The sequence below is a fragment of the Mustelus asterias genome, chromosome 27, assembly GCF_964213995.1.
Source record: "Mustelus asterias chromosome 27, sMusAst1.hap1.1, whole genome shotgun sequence".
Classification (NCBI taxonomy): Eukaryota; Metazoa; Chordata; class Chondrichthyes; order Carcharhiniformes; family Triakidae; genus Mustelus; species Mustelus asterias.
In genome coordinates this window covers 31,984,439-32,004,700 of record NC_135827.1, presented here as the reverse complement: position 1 = coordinate 32,004,700, position 20,262 = coordinate 31,984,439, and the positions used below count along the sequence as shown (strand labels likewise).

General features: G+C 48.0%; 1 protein-coding gene across 1 annotated transcript; it reads right to left on the bottom strand.

Annotated features, from left to right (window-relative positions):
* Window positions 1–4,925: 4,925 nt before the first annotated feature.
* On the bottom strand, window positions 4,926–18,422 carry LOC144480038 (uncharacterized). The gene is made up of 5 exons (XM_078199197.1): window positions 18,397–18,422; window positions 14,403–14,513; window positions 10,029–10,091; window positions 7,912–8,062; window positions 4,926–6,219 (listed from the first exon to the last, which is right to left on the bottom strand). The coding sequence occupies exons 3-5, from the start codon at window positions 10,084–10,086 to the stop codon at window positions 5,625–5,627; spliced, it is 804 nt and encodes a 267-aa protein (XP_078055323.1). The 5' UTR covers window positions 10,087–10,091; window positions 14,403–14,513; window positions 18,397–18,422; the 3' UTR covers window positions 4,926–5,624.
* Window positions 18,423–20,262: the final 1,840 nt, after the last annotated feature.

The window sequence follows — 20,262 nt, the reverse complement described above, 5'->3', positions numbered from 1 at the left end:
ACTGTGAGGCAGCGGTGCTAACCACGGTGCCAGTGTTGCCCAAAAGTTTCCATGAGTTACAACAATGAAGTAGCCCCTTGCCTTTAAAGCTGTTTGAGATGTCATAAGGTCATGAAAGGTGGTAAATTAGTTCAAATATACAAATTAGGAGCAGGAGTAGGCCGCTTGGCCCCTCGAGCCTGCTCCGCCGTTCAATGCGATCATGGCTGATCTGATTGTAACCTCAGCCTCACATTCCTGCCGACCCCCCATAACCTTTCCCCCCCTCGTTAATCAAGAATCTATCTAGCTCTACCTTAAACATATTGAAACGCTCTGCTCCATTGCCTTTTGAGGAAGAGAGTTCCAGAGACTCTCAACCCACTGAGAGAAAACCTTCCTCCTCAACTCTGTCTTAAATTAGTGAGCCCTATTTTTAGATTTTCCAACGAGACTTTTAGGATCTTAAAGGTTTCAATCAAGTTACATCTTACTCTTTTAAACTTTAGTGGATTCAAATGTAACCTCTCCAAACCTTCCTCATAAGACAACCCGTCCATTCCTGGTATTAGCCTAATAAACCTCTGAAATGCATCTAATGCATTTACATCTTTCCTTAAATAAGGAGGGCGGTGCCGTACACAACACTCCAGATGTAGTCTCACCAGTGCCCTGTAAAACTGAAGCGTAGCCTCACTTTTGTCATCAATTCTCCTCATGAGAAATTGGAACATTTTCTTAGCTTTCCTGATTACTTGCTGTATCATCGAACCAGCTTTTTGTGATTCACGCACTCGGACATCCAGATCCCTCTGCACCTCAGAGTTCTCCAATCTCTCACCATTTAGATAATAAGCGCATTTTTTATTCTTCCTGCCAAAATGGACAATTTCACATTTGCCCACATCATACTCCATTTACCAGAGTTCTGCCCACTCACTTAACCTATCCATGTCCCTTTGTTGCCTCCTTATGTCTCTTCACAATTTGCTTTCCTACCTATCTTTGTGTCCTCAGCAAATTTAGCAACCGCGCCTTCAGTCCCTTCATCCAAGTTGTTTATATAAATTGTAGGAAGTTGAGGCCCCAGCCCTGATCCCTGTAGCACACCACTCTTCACATCCTGTTAACTAGAAAATGGCACTGATCCTAAGACTGATGGGAAACGCCACCATATCTTCCGTCCCCAACATAATTAATTATACATCCGAGGGTTTCATGCCGTCTTCCATGGGAGGGTTTGATGGTGCATGCCCCACCATCATATCCAGGTGCAATATTTAAAAGGAGCCCAACATCACTGACCCACCATTGAAGAAAGACGATGGATCCAGGAACACACGGAGACTGGAAGTTGAACCTTCCCGAAAACGCTGGAGCTGGAAGATCCACTTGAGCGATGCTATCCCATCCACTGCAATGGCGTTCCAGGATCCAGGGCCACCAGCAGCCTTCATCCCGAACAGCCCGAGGGAGCCTTCAGCTAAGTTCCACCTTAATGCAGTTCGCATTGGTCTGGACATGTTCTGGACTGGCCTATTGTCCTCCCCGTGTCGCAGAGGATCAGGTGTGGGGAGGAAGACTCCGGTTGGGCTGTCATTTGCATCCCACTAGCGCGATGCAGCCAGCCTCACGTTGGCTTCCAGCGGGACTCCAGATCCGACATGATGGGCAGCATTGGAAAATCCCACTGTAATTTCACACCAGCCCGATCCCCCGCCATCCCCCATTCACCCCCATTCCCCCCCATCGCTCATCATCCCCCATAGCCACAACACCAATCCAACCCACCATTGGTCCCACTGTAATTTCGCACCAGCGTAATCCCCCCCATCCCCTTCCGCCTCGTTCCCCTCCCCCAATCTCCCCTCTCCCCCCAATTCCAACCCACCATTGATCCCACCTGCCGCAGCATTGGAAAATTCCGCCCAATGTTCCCACTCCAAATACTTGCAATGTGTATAAAAGCAACGTTGGTCGGGTTAAAACACGTATCGAAGGACTTACAGAGAACTCTGAAGTGAAAAGCATTTTCCTGGTAGCACTTTAACTCAGGTTAATTAATAAATGTAAAAACAGGGTGCTGAATAAACTCTGTGAATAAGTTACCTAATTCTTGCTGTCTGAGTTGTTAGTTAGGATGTCATTAGTCTATACAAATCAAGTTACAATCAATGCATTCAGGTGATCTTACGCACGAACCATGAGGACTTTGTGAATGTTATGTGAATTCCCAATTTCAATTTATTGCTGGGAAATTTGGCGAGGGAGGGACAGATCCAAATTGTGAATGACAGGAAATGGTGAGATGTGACCAGGGGTGGGACTATCTGGCCGTACTCGCCCCAAGGCTGGAAAATCCCATCCGAGGTCAACGGACCTTTGCGTTGTCCACGTCCGGCCTACTACGCTTCCCTTGGTGGGAGGGACGGGAAAATCCCGCCCAAGATGTGAGGGAGTGAGGGAGACAGGATGGTTTCACACATGTGGATGCTTTGGAGAGGATACAGAAGAGGTTTACCAGGATGTTGCCTGGTTTGGAGGGCATTAGCTATGAGGAGAGGTTGGAGAAACTCGGTTTGTTCCCACTGGAACGACGGAGGTTGAGGGGTGACCCGATAGAGGTCTACAAGATTATGAGTGGCATGGACAGAGTGGATAGTCAGATACTCTTTCCTATGGTAGAAAAGTCAAGTACTCGGGGACATAGGTTTAAGGTGCATGAGAAAAAGTTTAGAGGAGATGTGCGAGGCAAATATTTTTACACAGAGGGTGGTGAATGTCTGGAACACGCTTCCTGGGGAGGCGGTGGGAGCAGGTACGATAGCGGCATTTAAGGGGCAACTGGATGAATACAATAATAGGATGGGAATGGAAGGATATGGACTCCGTAAGTGTGTACGGTTTTAGATTAGGCAGGCATCATGATCGGCGCAGGCTTGGAGGGCCGAAGGGCCTCTTCCTAAACTGTACTTTTCTTTGTCCTTTGTTTGTTGTCCTGGGGAAGTGGTGAGTTGGAGGAGTCAATCTGACGAATGTCAGGATGATCTGAAGTTTGACTTGAATTAATGCAGCAGCTTTCAAAACCGGGAGGACATTCCCAAAAACGTGTTAGAGTCGACAAAGTATTTTCAAAGTGTAGTCACTGTTGTAATGTAGGAAAAACGACACCCAATTTGCACACAGTAAACTCCCATAAACAGCAGTGTGATAATGACCAGATATGTGTGATGTTGGTTATATATATTAGTTATAAATATTGGTTATAAGTATTGGTTATAAATATTAGTTCCGATACCGGGAAGAACCCCCCTACTCATCTTTGAACAGTGCCATGTGGTCCTCTGTGCCAGCCCTGGTGTCCCAGGTTGAATGTCCCATCGGAAAGTCTGTCAGTGCAGTACTCCCTCATCGCTGAGCGAAAGATAAGATTAAGCATACAGGATGACAAGGCTGGAGTTTAGGACTAACAGTTTAATTGTAAAATGATTGGATTACTGCTACCCCGAGGAGTTAAATCCTCCACATTGATAACGATCTTCTGCAGGTACTAATTCTGTAATATGATCAGTTGCAAAAAAAAGATTTAAAACTAAATTAAGTTTGGCGTTAAGCATCTTTAAAGCAGAAAGGGTAAAGACTGAAAAACAATAATCTCTTCCCTGGTTAGAGAAATGTTTTGTTTCATTAATCATAGAATCCCTACAGTGCAGAACGCAGCCCATCGAGTCTGCACCAACTCTCTGATAAATTATCTTAACCAGGCCCTTTTCCCCACCCTATCCCCGTAACCCCACACATTTACCACGGCCAATCCATCTAACCTACATATCTTTGGACTGTGGGAGGAAACCGGAGCACCCGGAGGAAACCCCACACAGACAGGGGGAGAACGTGCAAACCCCACACAGAGAATCACCTGAGGCCGGAATTGAACTCGGGTCCCTGGCGCTGTGAGGCAGCAGTGCTAACCACTGTGTCACCGTGCCACCTAACTTGATCCCTATTTGGAGAATCACTGTTCCCTTCTAACCAGGACCCTGCTGAGAATCACACACTTAAGAAGATCCAGAAAGGAACACTGAAGATGTCTGTGGGGGGGGCCGGGGGGGGGAGACATTATCCGGCCCGGGAGCGATGTGGCAGGGGAGCCGCATTCTATCATTTTTTTTCTGCGCATGCGCAGTTGGAGGCGCCGATCGGAGCTGCAGGATTTCGGGCCCGTTAAGCCCCGCCCACAGGCTTGCGCAGCGCGATTCGGACTCGCTGATATTTTTGCAGGCACAGCGTGTATGGGGACGCCTGAGAACGGGTCTAAACGTCGATCTGAAACACTCCCAGTTTCAAGTCCGCCCAGCACTTCGAATGAAAATGGTAAAATAGGGCCCCTAGTGTCCAAAGGTGTGTAGGTTAGGGCGATTAGCCATGGCAAATGCATGGTGTAACAGGGATAGGGTGGGGGAAGAAGCCTGGGTAAGATACTGTATCAGAGACTCAGTGCGGACTCAATGGGCTGAATGGCCTCCTTCTGCCCTGCAGGGATTCTATGGGTCAATGCTCTTCTAACGAAAATATTTATGTGGCTGGTCCAGTTGCACTTGTGGGCAGTCAGGAGCCCCAGGATGTTAGTGGTGTAGCATTTGACAGTAGTAATGCCGATGAATACCCATGGCGGGCGGAACGGGAAAATTCTGCCCTGTGACTCCTATTGATATAAGATGGTTACTGATACCCGTCTGCACTTGTCCACATGTGCAGAAAATAAATGAAGAAAGGGTAAAATACAGAAAGAATAGTCTATAAACAGTGAACAGAATGAGCAAGTCCTGCAGTCTTTGCAGAGAAGATCGGGTCAACAGGCCAGAGCACTGAAACTCATCCAGCCCTGGAAGCTAAATCCTCGATTCCTTGCCAAAGATGCGATTTTCGTTTATTTTCCTTTATTTGTGGTCTGGCCTATTCCACTACAGAGTAAAGCGTTCAACTGGGCATGTGCGGCGCATGTTGACAACAAACACAGTCACGGAGAAAACACTTACATTTAACGATGATTTTATTACCAAGCAATTCACCCGAGAACATCATCAAATCAAGACGGTACACTTTTCAAAGTTACTGTCAAAATATTTCCTTAAATGTTATTTCCTGTGGTTAAATCAGATTACTGTAGCAGAACAGCATTTTGCAACGCTCACCAATAGCGTCCTAGGGGAATCGACAACGCATGCTGAATTTCTCCATCGTCAAGTCATTGGGTGGGATTTTCCAGCCCTTCCCACCGGCAGGATTTTCCAGTCCCGCCAAAGTCAACAAGGATTTTGACAGTCCAAAGACGGGGGAGGGGGGGGGGGGCAGGAAACACACCACAGCGGGGCCAGAAAATCCCAGCCAATGTTACCCAACACCAGGTAGGAGCTAATAAACTACCTTGAGACAGCAGTTTTCCCAAAACTGGGAACAACCTGCATAATGTTCTACTTGTCAAGAGAGCAGTACATATTTGCTACTGCAGGATTTTGGTATCCTGGCCAGTAAATAAATAAAACTTATGCGTACTCAAGTAAACATTGGAACATTGATGTGTCAACACGGCAAAAAAAGAGGCAGGCCACAGTTGTTACATCCAACGTATAATTTGGGTTGTCCTACTGTTCCTCATCCAACCTTTGCTGTAACGTTTCCCACAGCGAGTTCAACTTGCTTTTAAGGTCTTTTGCATACGGAATGACCTGCTCCTGGACGTTCTGGGTCAGGGGAGTTAATGTCTGTCTCACCACCGCCAAGTTTTGGTAGAAGTTTTCACTCAGCTTCCTGGTAAAAGGGGAAGCATTCTGATGGAATTCCTCCAGTCGACGATTGAGAATCCCGGAGGCGTTTTCGGTAAATGGGGCCATCTTTACTTGAAAGTCCTGGATATTGGTCTGGATTGACTCCTGGACCTTCTGAGCCAAAGGCTGGAGGCCTTCAGTATTCCGAATAATCTGTTTCTTCAGATTGCTAGCAAGGGGTGCCAGCATAACCTGGTAGCCCTCAACACTCTGGTTGACCCTGTTGCGGAAGTCGTCCGTGTAGGAAAGGATTTTGACTTTGAGCTCTTGCAGATCCTCCTGAATCTTCTCCTCAAGCTTCAGCCCATCTTTCTGTAACCTCTGCTGAATTTCATCTGACAGCGGAGCTACCATCTTTTGCAGCTCTGTGACGTAGTTGTTGAGTTTCTCCAAACTCTCGGAAATCCTTAGGCTGCAAAGAAAACCGGAGGTTACAGTGAGGGCTCCACCTTTGTCACAAGTCTGTCCCCTACGTTAAACAGTACTGTTAAAAATAATTGAGCTAATTTGCATCTCCCACCTCAATACATTCTGAAATTTAAACTATTCGAGCAGTGTTGGCGGAAAGGTAAAATATCACAATTGGTAACAGCTAAGATGCAGGTAAAATGGGACATGGGCTGATGGGCATTTATTGCCCGTTCCCAGTCACCCTTGAACTGAATGATTTGCTAGGCCACATTGCTGTGGCTTTGGAGTCACACGCCTTGAGGGACGGTGGGGGTGGTGGAGTGGGGGAAGGAAACAACCAGGATGCAGGGGTTGGGTGTGAAGGATTGCCTCCTCAATCCATTGAGTTCGCACCTTGGGGAGGCTGCTGGCTTTCCCAGGGAAACTCAGACAATAGGAGTTAAACTTCAAAAGAAACATTAAGGAGCCTCACAACGCCAGGCTAAAGCCCAACAGGTTTATTTGGAATCACGAGCTTTTGGAGCGCTGTTCCTTCATTAGGTGGGTGAGCAGCTCTCCAAAAGCTCGTGATGCCAAATAAACCTGTTGGACTTTAGCCTGGTGTTGTGAGACTTCTTACTGTGTTCACCGCAGTCCCAACACCGGCATCTCCACATCAAAAGAAACATGACAATGAAGCTTCGTTATCATGTTTAAAGTTTCAGCCTGCCTTCTTTGATCGAGTTAGTCACTCGCACAACTTCCAGCTTCAGATAAAGCCAGAGGTGAGTGGGTTGGAAGTGGCTTGTGCCCGGAAACAGATCTCAGACTTTCACTCCCCTCACCCGAGCGAAACCATTTCCTGGGTTAAAGTTCAGCCCGGTGAAACCATTCAAATGTAAGTTAGTCAAAAACAATTAGTCTCCACGATCATTTTTAAATTCTGACTAGCAAAACCAGACAGAGTTTACCTTAATGGGAATGACCATATTGTTCGAAAAACAGAAAATGCTGGAGAAACTCGGCAGGTCTGGCAGCACCTGTGGGGAGACAGTACGTTTCGAATCCGTGCGACTCTTCTTCAGAGAGGAGTCCAAGAAACGGGCGGGATCTTACGGCCTCGCTTGTCCCGAAACCATAAAATCCCACCCGAGGTCACTGGACCTTTCCATTGTCCGCCCCTCTCCCGCTCCAATTCCTGTGGGGGGCAGGCTGGTAAAATTCCAGCCATCGACTCTGTTTCTCTCTCCACAGACGCTGCCAGACATCATTGAATCCCTACAATGCAGGAGGAGGCCATTCAGCCCATCGGGTCAGCACCGACCACAATCCCACCCACGCCCTATTCCCGTAACCCCACTTATTATTCACCCTGCTAGTCCTCCTGACACTAGGCTCGATTTAGCACGGCCAATCAACGTAACCCGCACATCTTTGGACTGTGGGAGGAAACCGGAGCGCCCGGAGGAAAGCCACGCAGACACGGGGAGAACGTGCAAACTCCACACAGACAGTGACCCGAGGCTGGAATTGAACCCGGGTCCCTGGCGCTATGAGGCAGCAGCGTTACCCACTGTGCCACCCTGCTGAGACTTTCCAGTATTTTCTGTTTTTATTTCAGATTTTCAGCATCTGCGGTACTTTGCTTTTCCAACCATATTGTTATTCTGTTGTATAAATAGTCAAATACTTGCGCGACCATTTAAATACTTACTTGAGCTGCTTGCCAATCTCAGAGTTATCGATTTGTTTAACAGTGTCTCGAGCTGTGTCACTCACTTGGTTGAAGTAGCTCTGAAGAGTACTTTTCAGCCCATTCAGACGAGTTTGAGTCTCATCCTGCCACAGGGCTGCGCCTCGAGCTCCTTGAAGAAGAAAGACCTTCATTGTAACAATTGTTAAAACAGGCCTGAGTCACAGTTTAATCCACATCATTCATGCTTTATCGTACTTACAAAAATAGCCAAAGACTGACGTGTCTGTCTTATTTAGTTTAGTTTTTCAGTTTTGTTCATTTATTAGTGTCACAAGTGGGCTTACATTGACACCGCAATGAAGTTACTGTGAAACTCCCTTAGGATTTTAGAAAATACACAGGTTCACTGGTACTGGCCTGTGTACAATCTCTGAGATTACTGTGTAATAAATAATCCCTGTGCTGAAGATCATCTGAAAGCTTGAGAATGTAATGGAATTTATACAAAGGTAGGCCATACAACAAGTTCTGTCAGATGTTGTCAAAGTTGAAACAAAGATGTATCATGTTTGAGCCTTATTAAACTCTGGTTTCCTCCCACACTCCAAAGACGTGCAGGTTAGGTGAAATGGCTATGCTCAATTGCCCCTTCGTGTCCCGAGATATGTAGATTAGTGGATTAGCGGGGTGAGTATTTGGGGTTACAGGGATAGGGCCTGGGAGGGATTGATGTCAAGGCAGGCTCGATGGGCCAAATGGCACTGTAGGATCCTATGGCTGCTCCGGTTTTCTCCCGCAGTCCAAAGATGTTCGGGTTAGATCGATTGGCCATGCTAAATTGCCCCTTAGTGTCCAAGGATGTGTAGGTTAGGGGGATTAACGGGGTAAATACGTGAGGTCATGGGGATAGGGCAGGGGGAATGCTGAGCCTGGATAAGATGCTCTGTCAGAGAGTCGGTGCAGACTCGATGGGCCGATTGGCCTCTTCTGCACTATTCCAATGGGGAATAGAATATAAAGGGTTTGATTGAGGTGCAAGAGGTTCAAAGGAGGGGTAAGATGTGAACTTTGCATTTTCATTCGAAAAGGTAGACTCATAAACAAAGCTAATTAAGTTTGACTTCTGAAGAGATTAGTTCAGATAAGGGAAGATCAAACAGGGTAAACTGTATATCAGAAGCATTCAATCGATGCAATGGTAAGTGTTTGAGAACTCGGCCAACAAGAGGAACAGTTGTTTTAACTCCTAGCAAACCGTGTCTGGAAAGAAAGCCTGCCTTGAAAAATCAGTTGTTTCATTTTACATGAGAAGTAACCTCAAAGAGATATAACTGCCTGGTGTGTTAACCGTTGCTGGATTTGTTACAGTTTTTAAAATTGTGGAAGCTCAGGGAGAATTAGCTCTGTCGCCTTATTGTGAAATATCTAATGCAGCAATTGGTCAGTTCCTGCACTAATTGAACGAAACACCTCAGCATTACTAACGAAACTTCTCATAGAGTCATAGAGGTTTACAGCATGGAAACAGGCCCTTCGGCCCAACTTGGAAACTCATCTGATGAGTTTCCTCCGGCTGCTCCGGTTTTCCCCCGCAGTCCAAAGATGTTCGGGTTAGATCGATTGGCCGTGCTAAATTGCCCCTTAGTGTCCAAGGATGTGTAGGTTAGGGGGATTAACGGGGTAAATACGTGAGGTCATGGGGATAGGGCAGGGGGAATGCTGAGCCTGGATAAGATGCTCTGTCAGAGAGTCGGTGCAGACTCGATGGGCCGATTGGCCTCTTCTGCACTGGAGGGAGTCTCTGAAAATGTTTGATGAGTTCTGATGTACGCACAATTCTTTGGTCAGTTTTAATTTTGTACTTTGTGACAGAGTTCCTCATTAGCACACAGCGCCAGACTGAACGCGGCGATGTATTTTCGGAGTTCTAGGGTTGCCATTATTATTTATCATGCTTAACAGGTTGTTTGTATAAGTAACTGATTATTTATGAGTTGAACAAAATGAAGAAAATAATGAAGCCATTAAACTTGATGATATCAAAGGTTTCCCTTCATATCCAAACCACTAGTCGTACACAGCTGGTCTGTTATTTCTTCTATTATTCAGGGAAGTAAAGGATTGTTCGCACATACCTGTGATCAGGAAGAAAGCCAAAGTTATAACAATAGTCTTCATGGCGGCTGCACGCATCGACACTGTGAATAAAATAATCTCTTTCAGAACTTTTTAATTGAACTTATTAGTTTAATTTATACTGCCAAATGAGTACATTCAGTCTTTCAGGATTATTAATGGCAACAAAATAGATCTAAAGATCTTTAACTTCACAAAGGCTCAGTTCATTAATGCCTTGACTGTCTCGCTATAAACCAGGTTCATCTGAGCCAGAATCTGAGCATCACAATTTCCTGCCATCAGCTGAACAAGGGCAGAGAATAAAATCAGTCAGCATTCCTCTTTAATAGTTTAGTTTAAAGTTCTATTTATTAGAGTCACAACTGAGCTTACATTAACACTGCAATAAAGTTACTGTGAAAATCCCCGAGTTGCCACACTCCAACGCCTGTTCGGGTAACACTGAGGGAGAATTTTTAGCATGGTTAATGCACCCTAACCAGCACGTCTTTCGGGCTGTGTGAGGAAACCGGAGCACCCGGAGGAAACCCACGCAGACACGGGGAGAACGCGCAGACTCCACACAGACAGTGGCCCAAGTCGGGAATCGAACCCAGGTCCCTGGCGCTGTGAGGCAGCAGTGCTAACCACTGTGCCACCCGTGCCACCCACAACACTTTGTTAACAAGTGATGAAAAAATGAGAGTTTGTGGATGTGGTTCGAGGATAGGAAACAATCGGGCAAAACTGTCAAACATCCTGCCGACAGACGGCTAAACCTTCGATCTGGAGCCAGGACCCCAATGTCAGGTCAGGTTCCAGCAGCACCTGATTGCAATAAGGATGGTGGGGTGGGCGTGCAAGACCCCCTGAAACAGACAGATCAGCAGCCCCACTGTCAAGGCTGCTGATGTGGACAAGAGAGAGAGAGGGTGTCTGAAGATGGAGATGTGCTCTCCCGAGAGTTTAAACATTTTTAACAGTTGTCAGCCCACTGTCATGGTGGGGCAACCCTATCACTGGATGGCCACAGGCCCCAGCTGCGTCCTAATGGTCATGGCGACTACTGTTGGAGGGAAGTGCAAATGAAGTACTGGTCCCCATTACCAAGGAAGCTGCCTCTAACTCATGGCCGTGTTTTAGGCTTAGTACGAGGCCTGGCATGTGGAGAGTGGCTATAGTAGGCCCTTAAGCCAACCTACTCATTCCAGGGACCAATTTAAGGAACATTCACTGTACTGACCCTAATGCAAGTATATCAATGCAAGTCAGTAAAAAAAATTCAGCCCACGTAGTCCAGTTTCACAAATAAACCAGGAACTTGGAAAGATGCAATAGAAACTGCTAGAATTTATGAAACCTTCGAAAGGTCAATACTTTGAGGAAAGGAGGAGGAAATAAAAGAAATAAAAGATTTTTTGTTGATATTAATATTCAGCTCATTAACAAAGAGCGGTAAATATGAACAGGATTTTAACAAACCAGTTCATCAGTTGGATTTCACTTAATGCATTTCACAAGAAACAAAGATCCTTTGCCTTCAGTTGGAAAATGTTCGATTTTTTGTTTAGGTAACATAGATGTTAATTGTGCGATAGGGTCTCTGGAGCTTATTTCATTTATCTGATATTGGGCTTGGTATTTCTGAAATGGCTGCTCTCTCTAATTGGTTCCCATTCGAGATCAGAACAGTTTTCACCATTCAAATTGAGTTTGGGGCTGTCATCGCCACTTCATCACCTTTCACCCCCATCACCATCAGCAAACACTCCCCCCACCGCTGCCCCACCTCCCTCGCCCCACCCCACCTCCCTCGCCCCACCCCACCTCCCTCGCTCCACGCCGCCTCCCTCGCTCCCCGCCCCACACCGCCTCTCTCGCTCCCCACCGCCTCACTCGCTCCCCGCCCCACGCCACCTCCCTCACTCCCCACCCCACACCGCCTCCCTCACTCCCCGCCCCACCCCACCTCCCTCACTCCCCACCCCACACCGCCTCCCTCACTCCCCGCCCACTCCGCCTCCCTCACTCCCCGCCCCACACCGCCTCCCTCACTCCCCGCCCCACCCCATCTCCCTCGCTCCCCGCCCCACACCGCCTCCCTCACTCCCCGCCCCACCCCACCTCCCTCACTCCCCACCCCACTCCGCCTCCCTCACTCCCCGCCCCACCCCATCTCCCTCGCTCCCCGCCCCACACCGCCTCCCTCACTCCCCGCCCCACCCCACCTCCCTCACTCCCCACCCCACTCCGCCTCCCTCACTCCCCGCCCCACCCCGCCTCCCTCACTCCCCGCCCCACCCCATCTCCCTCGCTCCCCGCCCCACTCCGCCTCCCTCACTCCCCGCCCCACACCGCCTCCCTCACTCCCCGCCCCACCCCATCTCCCTCGCTCCCCGCCCCACACCGCCTCCCTCACTCCCCGCCCCACCCCACCTCCCTCACTCCCCACCCCACTCCGCCTCCCTCACTCCCCGCCCCACCCCATCTCCCTCGCTCCCCGCCCCACACCGCCTCCCTCACTCCCCGCCCCACCCCACCTCCCTCACTCCCCACCCCACTCCGCCTCCCTCACTCCCCGCCCCACCCCGCCTCCCTCACTCCCCGCCCCACCCCATCTCCCTCGCTCCCCGCCCACCCCTCCTCCCTCGCTCCCCGCTGCCTCCCTCGCTCCCCGCTGCCTCCCTCACTCCCCGCTGCCTCCCTCACTCCCCGCTGCCTCCCTCACTCCCCGCTGCCTCCCTCACTCCCCGCTGCCTCCCTCACTCCCCGCTGCCTCCCTCACTCCCCGCTGCCTCCCTCGCTCCCCGCTGCCTCCCTCACTCCCCGCTGCCTCCCTCGCTCCCCGCTGCCTCCCTCGCTCCCCGCCGCCTCCCTCGCTCCCCGCTGCCTCCCTCACTCCCCGCCCCACGCTGCCTCCCTCGCTCCCCGCCGCCTCCCTCGCTCCCCGCTGCCTCCCTCACTCCCCGCCCCACGCTGCCTCCCTCACTCCCCGCTGCCTCCCTCACTCCCCGCTGCCTCCCTCGCTCCCCGCTGCCTCCCTCACTCCCCGCTGCCTCCCTCGCTCCCCGCTGCCTCCCTCACTCCCCGCTGCCTCCCTCGCTCCCCGCCGCCTCCCTTGCTCCCTGTCCCACGCTGCCTCCCTCGCTCCCTCACTCCCCGCTGCCTCCCTCACTCCCCGCTGCCTCCCTCGCTCCCCACCGCCTCCCTCGCTCCCCGCCGCCTCCCTCGCTCCCCGCCCCACGCTGCCTCCCTCGCTCCCCGCCGCCTCCCTCGCTCCCCGCCCCACGCCGCCTCCCTCGCTCCCCGCCCCACGCTGCCTCCCTCGCTCCCCGCCGCCTCCCTCGCTCCCCGCCCCACGCTGCCTCCCTCGCTCCCCGCCCCACGCCGCCTCCCTCGCTCCCCGCCCCACGCCGCCTCCCTCGCTCCCCGCCCCACGCTGCCTCCCTCGCTCCCCGCCCCACGCTGCCTCCCTCGCTCCCCGCCCCACGCTGCCTCCCTCGCTCCCCGCCCCACGCTGCCTCCCTCGCTCCCTCACTCCCCACCAAAAACAAACATGAAACATCATCTCGGAAAGTCAAACGGACTTCCTGCATTTAGAGCAATCCCCAATCTTTGTGAAATGTCTTCTCACAGTAACTTCATTGCAGTGTTAATCTAAGCCTACTCTGACACTGATAAATAAACAATGCGCCCCAGGCACAATTATCTACTTCGAAACTTGTTGCCTGGACAAATTTGGCAAAACAATCCCTAAATTAACCACAAAAGCAGAAACTGCTGGAAAATCTCAGCAGGTCTGACAGCATCTGTGGAGAGAGAAAAGCTTCGAGCCAGGGTGACCCTAAATTAACAGATCTATGAATGTCCAGGTGATCTGTTCGTGATGGTGCCGTGGGATCTTTTGTTGAATGGCTCAATTGAAGACAAGCATCTCTACAGACAATGCAGCACTCCCTCAATACTGCACTGCCATGCAAACTTTGATTGCAAGCTTAACTTCTGAGCGTATCAGCAACTTAGCCCAGTAAAATGTGAATAGTGGTGCTATGTGTAACTGAGGCCGTGTTACCTGTAAATTCCGTATCAGAAAAAAATAACATCAATGGATGCTCCTCAAAGCAGTTAATTTCACTACAATAAGTCAAAAACTGGTTTTAAGAAGAAAGTGTTTACAATTCATGGTAACAAATCCTCAAACGAATACTTGTGGCTGAAATTTAATTTTGAGTGATTTTTTTTCAAATTGGATTACCCTACCACACATACCTATAATTTTCACCAAACATTTGACCCTGGAACATAATGCTGCAATGCAAGTCTTACCCTCAAACCATTTCACTTTAACCTTATTGCTGTAATATTAGTAAAATCAGTGGAGCATCACTCACCTCTCACCTTTGAGATAGTTTCTCACCCGACTTCACTTCTTCTGCTGCTTGTCCCCGCATGAGGCCTTGTATTTATCACCCGGCTTCTATCACATCTGATAAGGAAGAGAACTATAAACTGTGCTTGGTAAGTTTTAATTATGTGGAAGTATCGGAATCAAAGTTCAGAGTTCTCAACTTGCGAACACTTACAACATTCAACTTCCAACAGGCACCCAGAGGAGGACAAAGATCAACGGGTCACATGGAGACTCTTTTGAAGCATTTTGTAGTTTACAAGATGATTTTTTAAAATTCTTCACCCCATCAAAATATTTTTATATTCCTTTATAACTTTTATTTTGCAAAGTGTCTTCTCTCCACAGATGTAGCCTCACTGCAGAGTATTTCCGGCACTTCTTATTCTTATTTCTAATTCACTGCACTGTCCCAGACAAGTTCAGCTCAATAGTTTTGAGCTTCTATTCATTTAAGCTTATTCCCGTCCAGGTTGCTCACTCTCCCTCTCCTAAGGGTACGAACACAGAGTGATGGGCAATCCTAACTCCAATCCTAAACCGAAACCAAACCCTAACCCTAAATCTAACCTCAACCTTAATCCTAAATGCAACCCTAACCCTAACTCTAAACCTAACCCCAATTTTAACCCTAACTTCAATCCTAAATCTAACCCCAACCTTAACCCTAACTCTAACCCTAACCCCAACCTTAACACAAACCCTAATCCTAACCCAAACTCCAACCCCAACCTTAACCCCAATCCCAACCTTAACCCCAACCTTAACGCTAAGCGCAACCCTAAGTGCAACTGTAACTCCAACCCTAACTCCAACCCTAACTCCAACCCTAACTCCAACCCTAAGCGCAACCCTAACTCCTAACTCCATGAATAAAAATGAAAAAGCTCCAGGAGACAAGAAGACAACAAGACACAATAGAAGGGGGCAAGGCATCACAAGTGGCAAAAAGGGTTGGACGTGAGCCAAACACAAAGTGGCAAAGCAAGGGGAAAAAGGGACATGTCCACTCTCTGTCCGATCCCAAAAACCTAACTCTAACCCTGGGGCAACAAGGGTTGGATGTGAGCCAAAAGAAAAGTGGCAGGGCATGAAGAAAAGGGGACATTTCCTCTATCTGTCCAACCCCAAAAACCTAACTCTAACCCTAACTCTAACCTTTCAACTTTCTCAAGAGAGCTGGATAAATAGGTCAACCTGAATAAGTTTCAGCATGCTAATTGAATTAAAACCACAAATAACCAAGCTTTTGGTATCTGGATGACATATTTGCATGTGTTCATTAGCAGCAATCAGAAATAGAGGGGTTCTGAAAAATTTTGTAAGCTTTCTTTATTGCCCCAAGTCTCAGCTCATCACAGTCGATGGTTTGAAATTGGAACCTTCTTGTCCCGGGTTGGCAAGATGTAACACCATGCATCAGCTCACTGACGGCAGAATCCACTGCTCTTGACATGAGTCAGGGCCGCTTCTACATCCTGACCCAGCTCTGACTGTCAGGGTGCACACCTGGGAGATCTTCCAAGAGACAGCCAATGAAGAGGCTTCTTCTGGCAGCTCTGTCCTCAATCACTCTCTGAAGCAGTTTGGAATTGTTTAAGATAAATGGTGGCCACAGCTGCGAGGCCACCCCTGTGAAGGGGGAACTGCTTCTCAGGAGAACCGTGCACCCCTGAAGGCCTTGGCACTGGTGGGGTCGGGGGGCAGTGATGGAGCAATGATTGTAGGAGACCCTAGGGGACCCCTGGGTCAAGTTTCAATGAATTTTAGTTTACAACACTCCCAAATAAATTGTTAAACTCATATTTAACCCACTCCCAATAATTGGTTAGGTATATTCTCCAATTGGATTTCTACTGATTGGGATATCAACAAACATATACACAAAAAAGGCACAGGAATAAACTAAAGGATGCCATTGGGTATTTTCTAAAAGGGGTTTTAAGTAACTTGTTTTAACTTGCTGAGTTGGAACAGACAGATAAAAGAAACAACTGACTAAAGGGTTGGTCCCTTTGTTAACTTTGACCACAGCACAGAAGCTGACAATCTATCCACCAGCCCTCGACATTCTGAAACTCAGACGAGTAGAGTTCAATGTACCTGCAGTATCACCTGGTTTCAGCATTATTTCATTATCTACCTTTATGGGTATCAGATTTTATATTGCAAAACTGGAGGTTTAGCGTTACAGCTAACTGGGATGGCTAACTGGGGGGTGGGGTGTTGCTATCAGGATCCAGTGCTGCAGATTTATGTTCAGTCAGGTTTTATCTCTAACCTCTATGTTAATGGCCCATATATCTATTATGCCACACCAAGACAAATAAGACTACATCACATTCTCATTAACAAACAGGCCAACAGGGCGGTTTATGCTGCCAGAACCAATTGCATTTATTGAAATCATGAGCGCGTTTTGAGGATTAAATCAGTTAATTCTATAGAAGTAAATTTAACGGCTCCACTGAAACCCACTGCTTATTTTTGTAAAGATTTGGAACACTTTTGTGTTAAAAGTAACCTTTTAGTGTTCTCACTTCAGCCTATTTAATCTACTCTCTCAGATAGCTAAGGAAATGCAGCATGTTCACTATGACACTCACCAGTTTTTACAGATGGAAAGCATCCTTTCCAGATGTACCCCAGCTTGGTATGGCTCCTGCTCGGACCAAGACCGCAAGAAATTACAAAGGATTGTGAACGTAGCCCAGATCAGCACGCAAACCAGCCTCCCATCCATTGACACTTCCCGCTGCCTCGGGAGTCAAGGACTCCACACACCCCGGACATTCTCTCTTCCACCTTCTTCCATCAGGAAAAAGATACAAAGGTCTGAGACCACGTGCCATCCAACTCAAGAGAAGCTTCTTACTTGCTCCCATCAGTCTTTTGCATGGACCTATCATATATTAAGTTGATCTTTCCCTATACCCTAGCTATGACTGTAACACTATATTCTGCACCCTCTCCTTCCCTTCTCCCCTACGTACTCTATGAATGGTATGTTTTATCTGTAACAGCTCGCAAGAAACAATAACTTTTCACTGTATCCCAATACATTTGGCAATTTTCTTTTTTTATTAATTCGTGAGACATAGGCATTGCTGGCTGGGCCAGCATTTATTGCCCATCCCTAGTTGCCCTTGAAGGGCAGTTGAGAGTCAACCACATTGCTGGGGCTCTGGAGTCACATGTAGGCCAGACCAGGTAAGGATGGCAGATTTCCTTCCCTAAAAGATATTAGTGAACCAGATGGGTTTTTCCGACAATTGACAAAGGTTTCAAGGCCATCAGTAGATTCAAAATTCCATGGGGGTTGATTCTCCAAGCCCGCTGCAGTGCTCTAGCACAGGGAGACATCAGCAGAGGCCGTTTAGCGGGCTCCCCGCCGGGAACCACGACCTCCATGCATTAATTCCAGATATTTTTTATTGAATTCAAATTCCAGCAGTTGCCGTGGCGGGATTCGAACCCGGGTCCCCAAGAACATTAGCTGAGTTTCTGGATTAATAGTCTATCGATAATGCCACTGGGCCATCGCCTCCACACAAATAATAAATCAAATCAAATCTTGTTAATCTTTCGCTACACCCTAGCTATGACTGTAACACTCTCTCATTTCCTTCTCTATGAACGGTATGCTTTGTCTGTATAACGCGCAAGAAACAATACTTTTCATTGTATGTTAATACATGTGACAATAATAAATCAAATCAAATCAAAATGTATTCTCTATGCTGTTGCTAAAAGTTTGCATTCATTCTCAAACACAAACAAACCTGCAGAGGGACTGGGTCATTCTTGCAATCAAAAGTACTGCACTTTCACCAACTTAGGTTTCAAAGCCAGGCAGAGCAAATTAGCCCAAAGTTTATTTCAGGCAAATACCTTACAGAAACTTCAATTCAGTTTCAAACAAATTTGACTCTGCACCAGAAAACGTAATTGTCTCAAATAAAATGACATTCACATACACAACCGGGTAACTTGTTCCTGCCTGCCACACCGATCCTTCTGTATTGGGATAAAAAGGGTGAGGAACAATTGAAACAAAAGGACATTTGAAAATGACCCTCTTTGGAAAACCATCAATTCAAACATTTGTCAAAAGAAACCACAAGCAAGCTGGCATGTTAATGTTCCAAATATAGTTCCTGCAAATCCCGTCCCCATTCTTCAGGGACAGGTGATGTTGGCAGGTTCAGGGAGATGGGGAGTTTCTGGGGAGGCTGAAAATGAAGAACACGTCAAGTCACTGGACACACAAGTCCTGCCAAACGTTATAGTAAAAGCTCACTATGTCTTTTTGCTAATTTTTCTGTATGACAGAGGGCCAACTGGACAGCTTGGCCAGTGGCTGGACTGAAAAATCATAGAATCCCTACCGTGCAGGAGGCCATTCAGCCCATCAAGTTTGTACCGACCACAATCCCACCCAGGCCCTATCCCCTTAACCCCATGCTCTTACCCTGATATTCCCCCCAACACTATGGGACAATTTACTATGGTAAGGAGTCTCACAACACCAGATTAAAGTCCAACAGGTTTATTTGGTAGCACGCGCTTTCGGAGCGCTGCTCCTTCATCAGGTGAGTGGGATAAAGGGGCAGCGCTCCGAAAGCTCGTGCTACCAAATAAACCTGTTGGACTTTAACCTGGTGTTGTGAGACTTCTTACTGTGCCCACCCTAGTCCAACGCCAACATCTCCACATCATGACAATTTAGAATGGCCAATCCATCTAACCCGGACATCTTTGGACTGTGGGAGGAAACCAGAGAACCCAGAGGAAACCCACACAGACACGGGGAGAAACTCCAAACAGACAGTGATGTAAGCCGGAATCGAACCCAGGTCCCTGGCACTATAAGGCAGCAGTGCTAACCACCGTGCCACCCAATCAATGGCAAGAAGACATAGCTGGGGACGGTGAGGTCCCTGATAATCGGAAGAGGCCTTTGTGCTGGAGGGATGGTTGGCAAACATGTCATTGGGAGTGGGGAGTGTGAGGGAAGCGGGCAGAGAGGAGATGCTGAGATTTCAAGTCTATTTATTAGTGTCACAAGTAGGCTTACATTAACACTGCAAGTAAGTTGTGAAAATCCCCTAGTCGTCACACTCCGACGCTTGTGCGGGTACACTGAGGGATAATTTTGCATGGCCAACGCATCTAAACAGCATGTCTTTTGGATTGTGGGAGGAAACTGGAGAACCCAGAGGAAACCCACGCAGACACGGGGAGAACATGCAGACTCCACACAGACAGTGACCCAAGCCGGGAATTGAACCCGGGTCCATGGCGTTGTGAGGCAGCAGTGCTAACCACTGTGCCACACTGCAGAGAGACTGACGGTGTGGGATGCAGGAGGGAGGGGGAGCGCTTACCAAAAAGGTACTTACTGATTTAATCATCAAAACGTGATCATGACTTCAACATGCCAACAGCTCCTATCTTAGTTCATAACTCACAAGAAATTGAAGCGGGCGACTCGGCCCTCAAGCCTAATAGAGATCGTGGGGATCTGGTTGTAGCCTCAACTCCACTTTCCTGCCTATCCCCCATAAACCCTTAATTCCAATGTTGATCAAGAATCTACTCAACTCAGCCTGGAATATACTCAATGATGCAGCCTCCCCTGCTGTGTGGAATAGAATTCCAAAGATTAATAACATTTGAGAGAAGAAATTCCTTCCCATCTTAGTCATAAATGTGGACACTGCTTATTTTTAAACGGTTCCCCCTAGTGGGAGATTTCCCTATGAGCTGAGACTCTCCCAGCATCTCAAAGTTAAAGTTAAAATTTACTTATTAATCACAGGTAAGCTGACATGCACACTGCA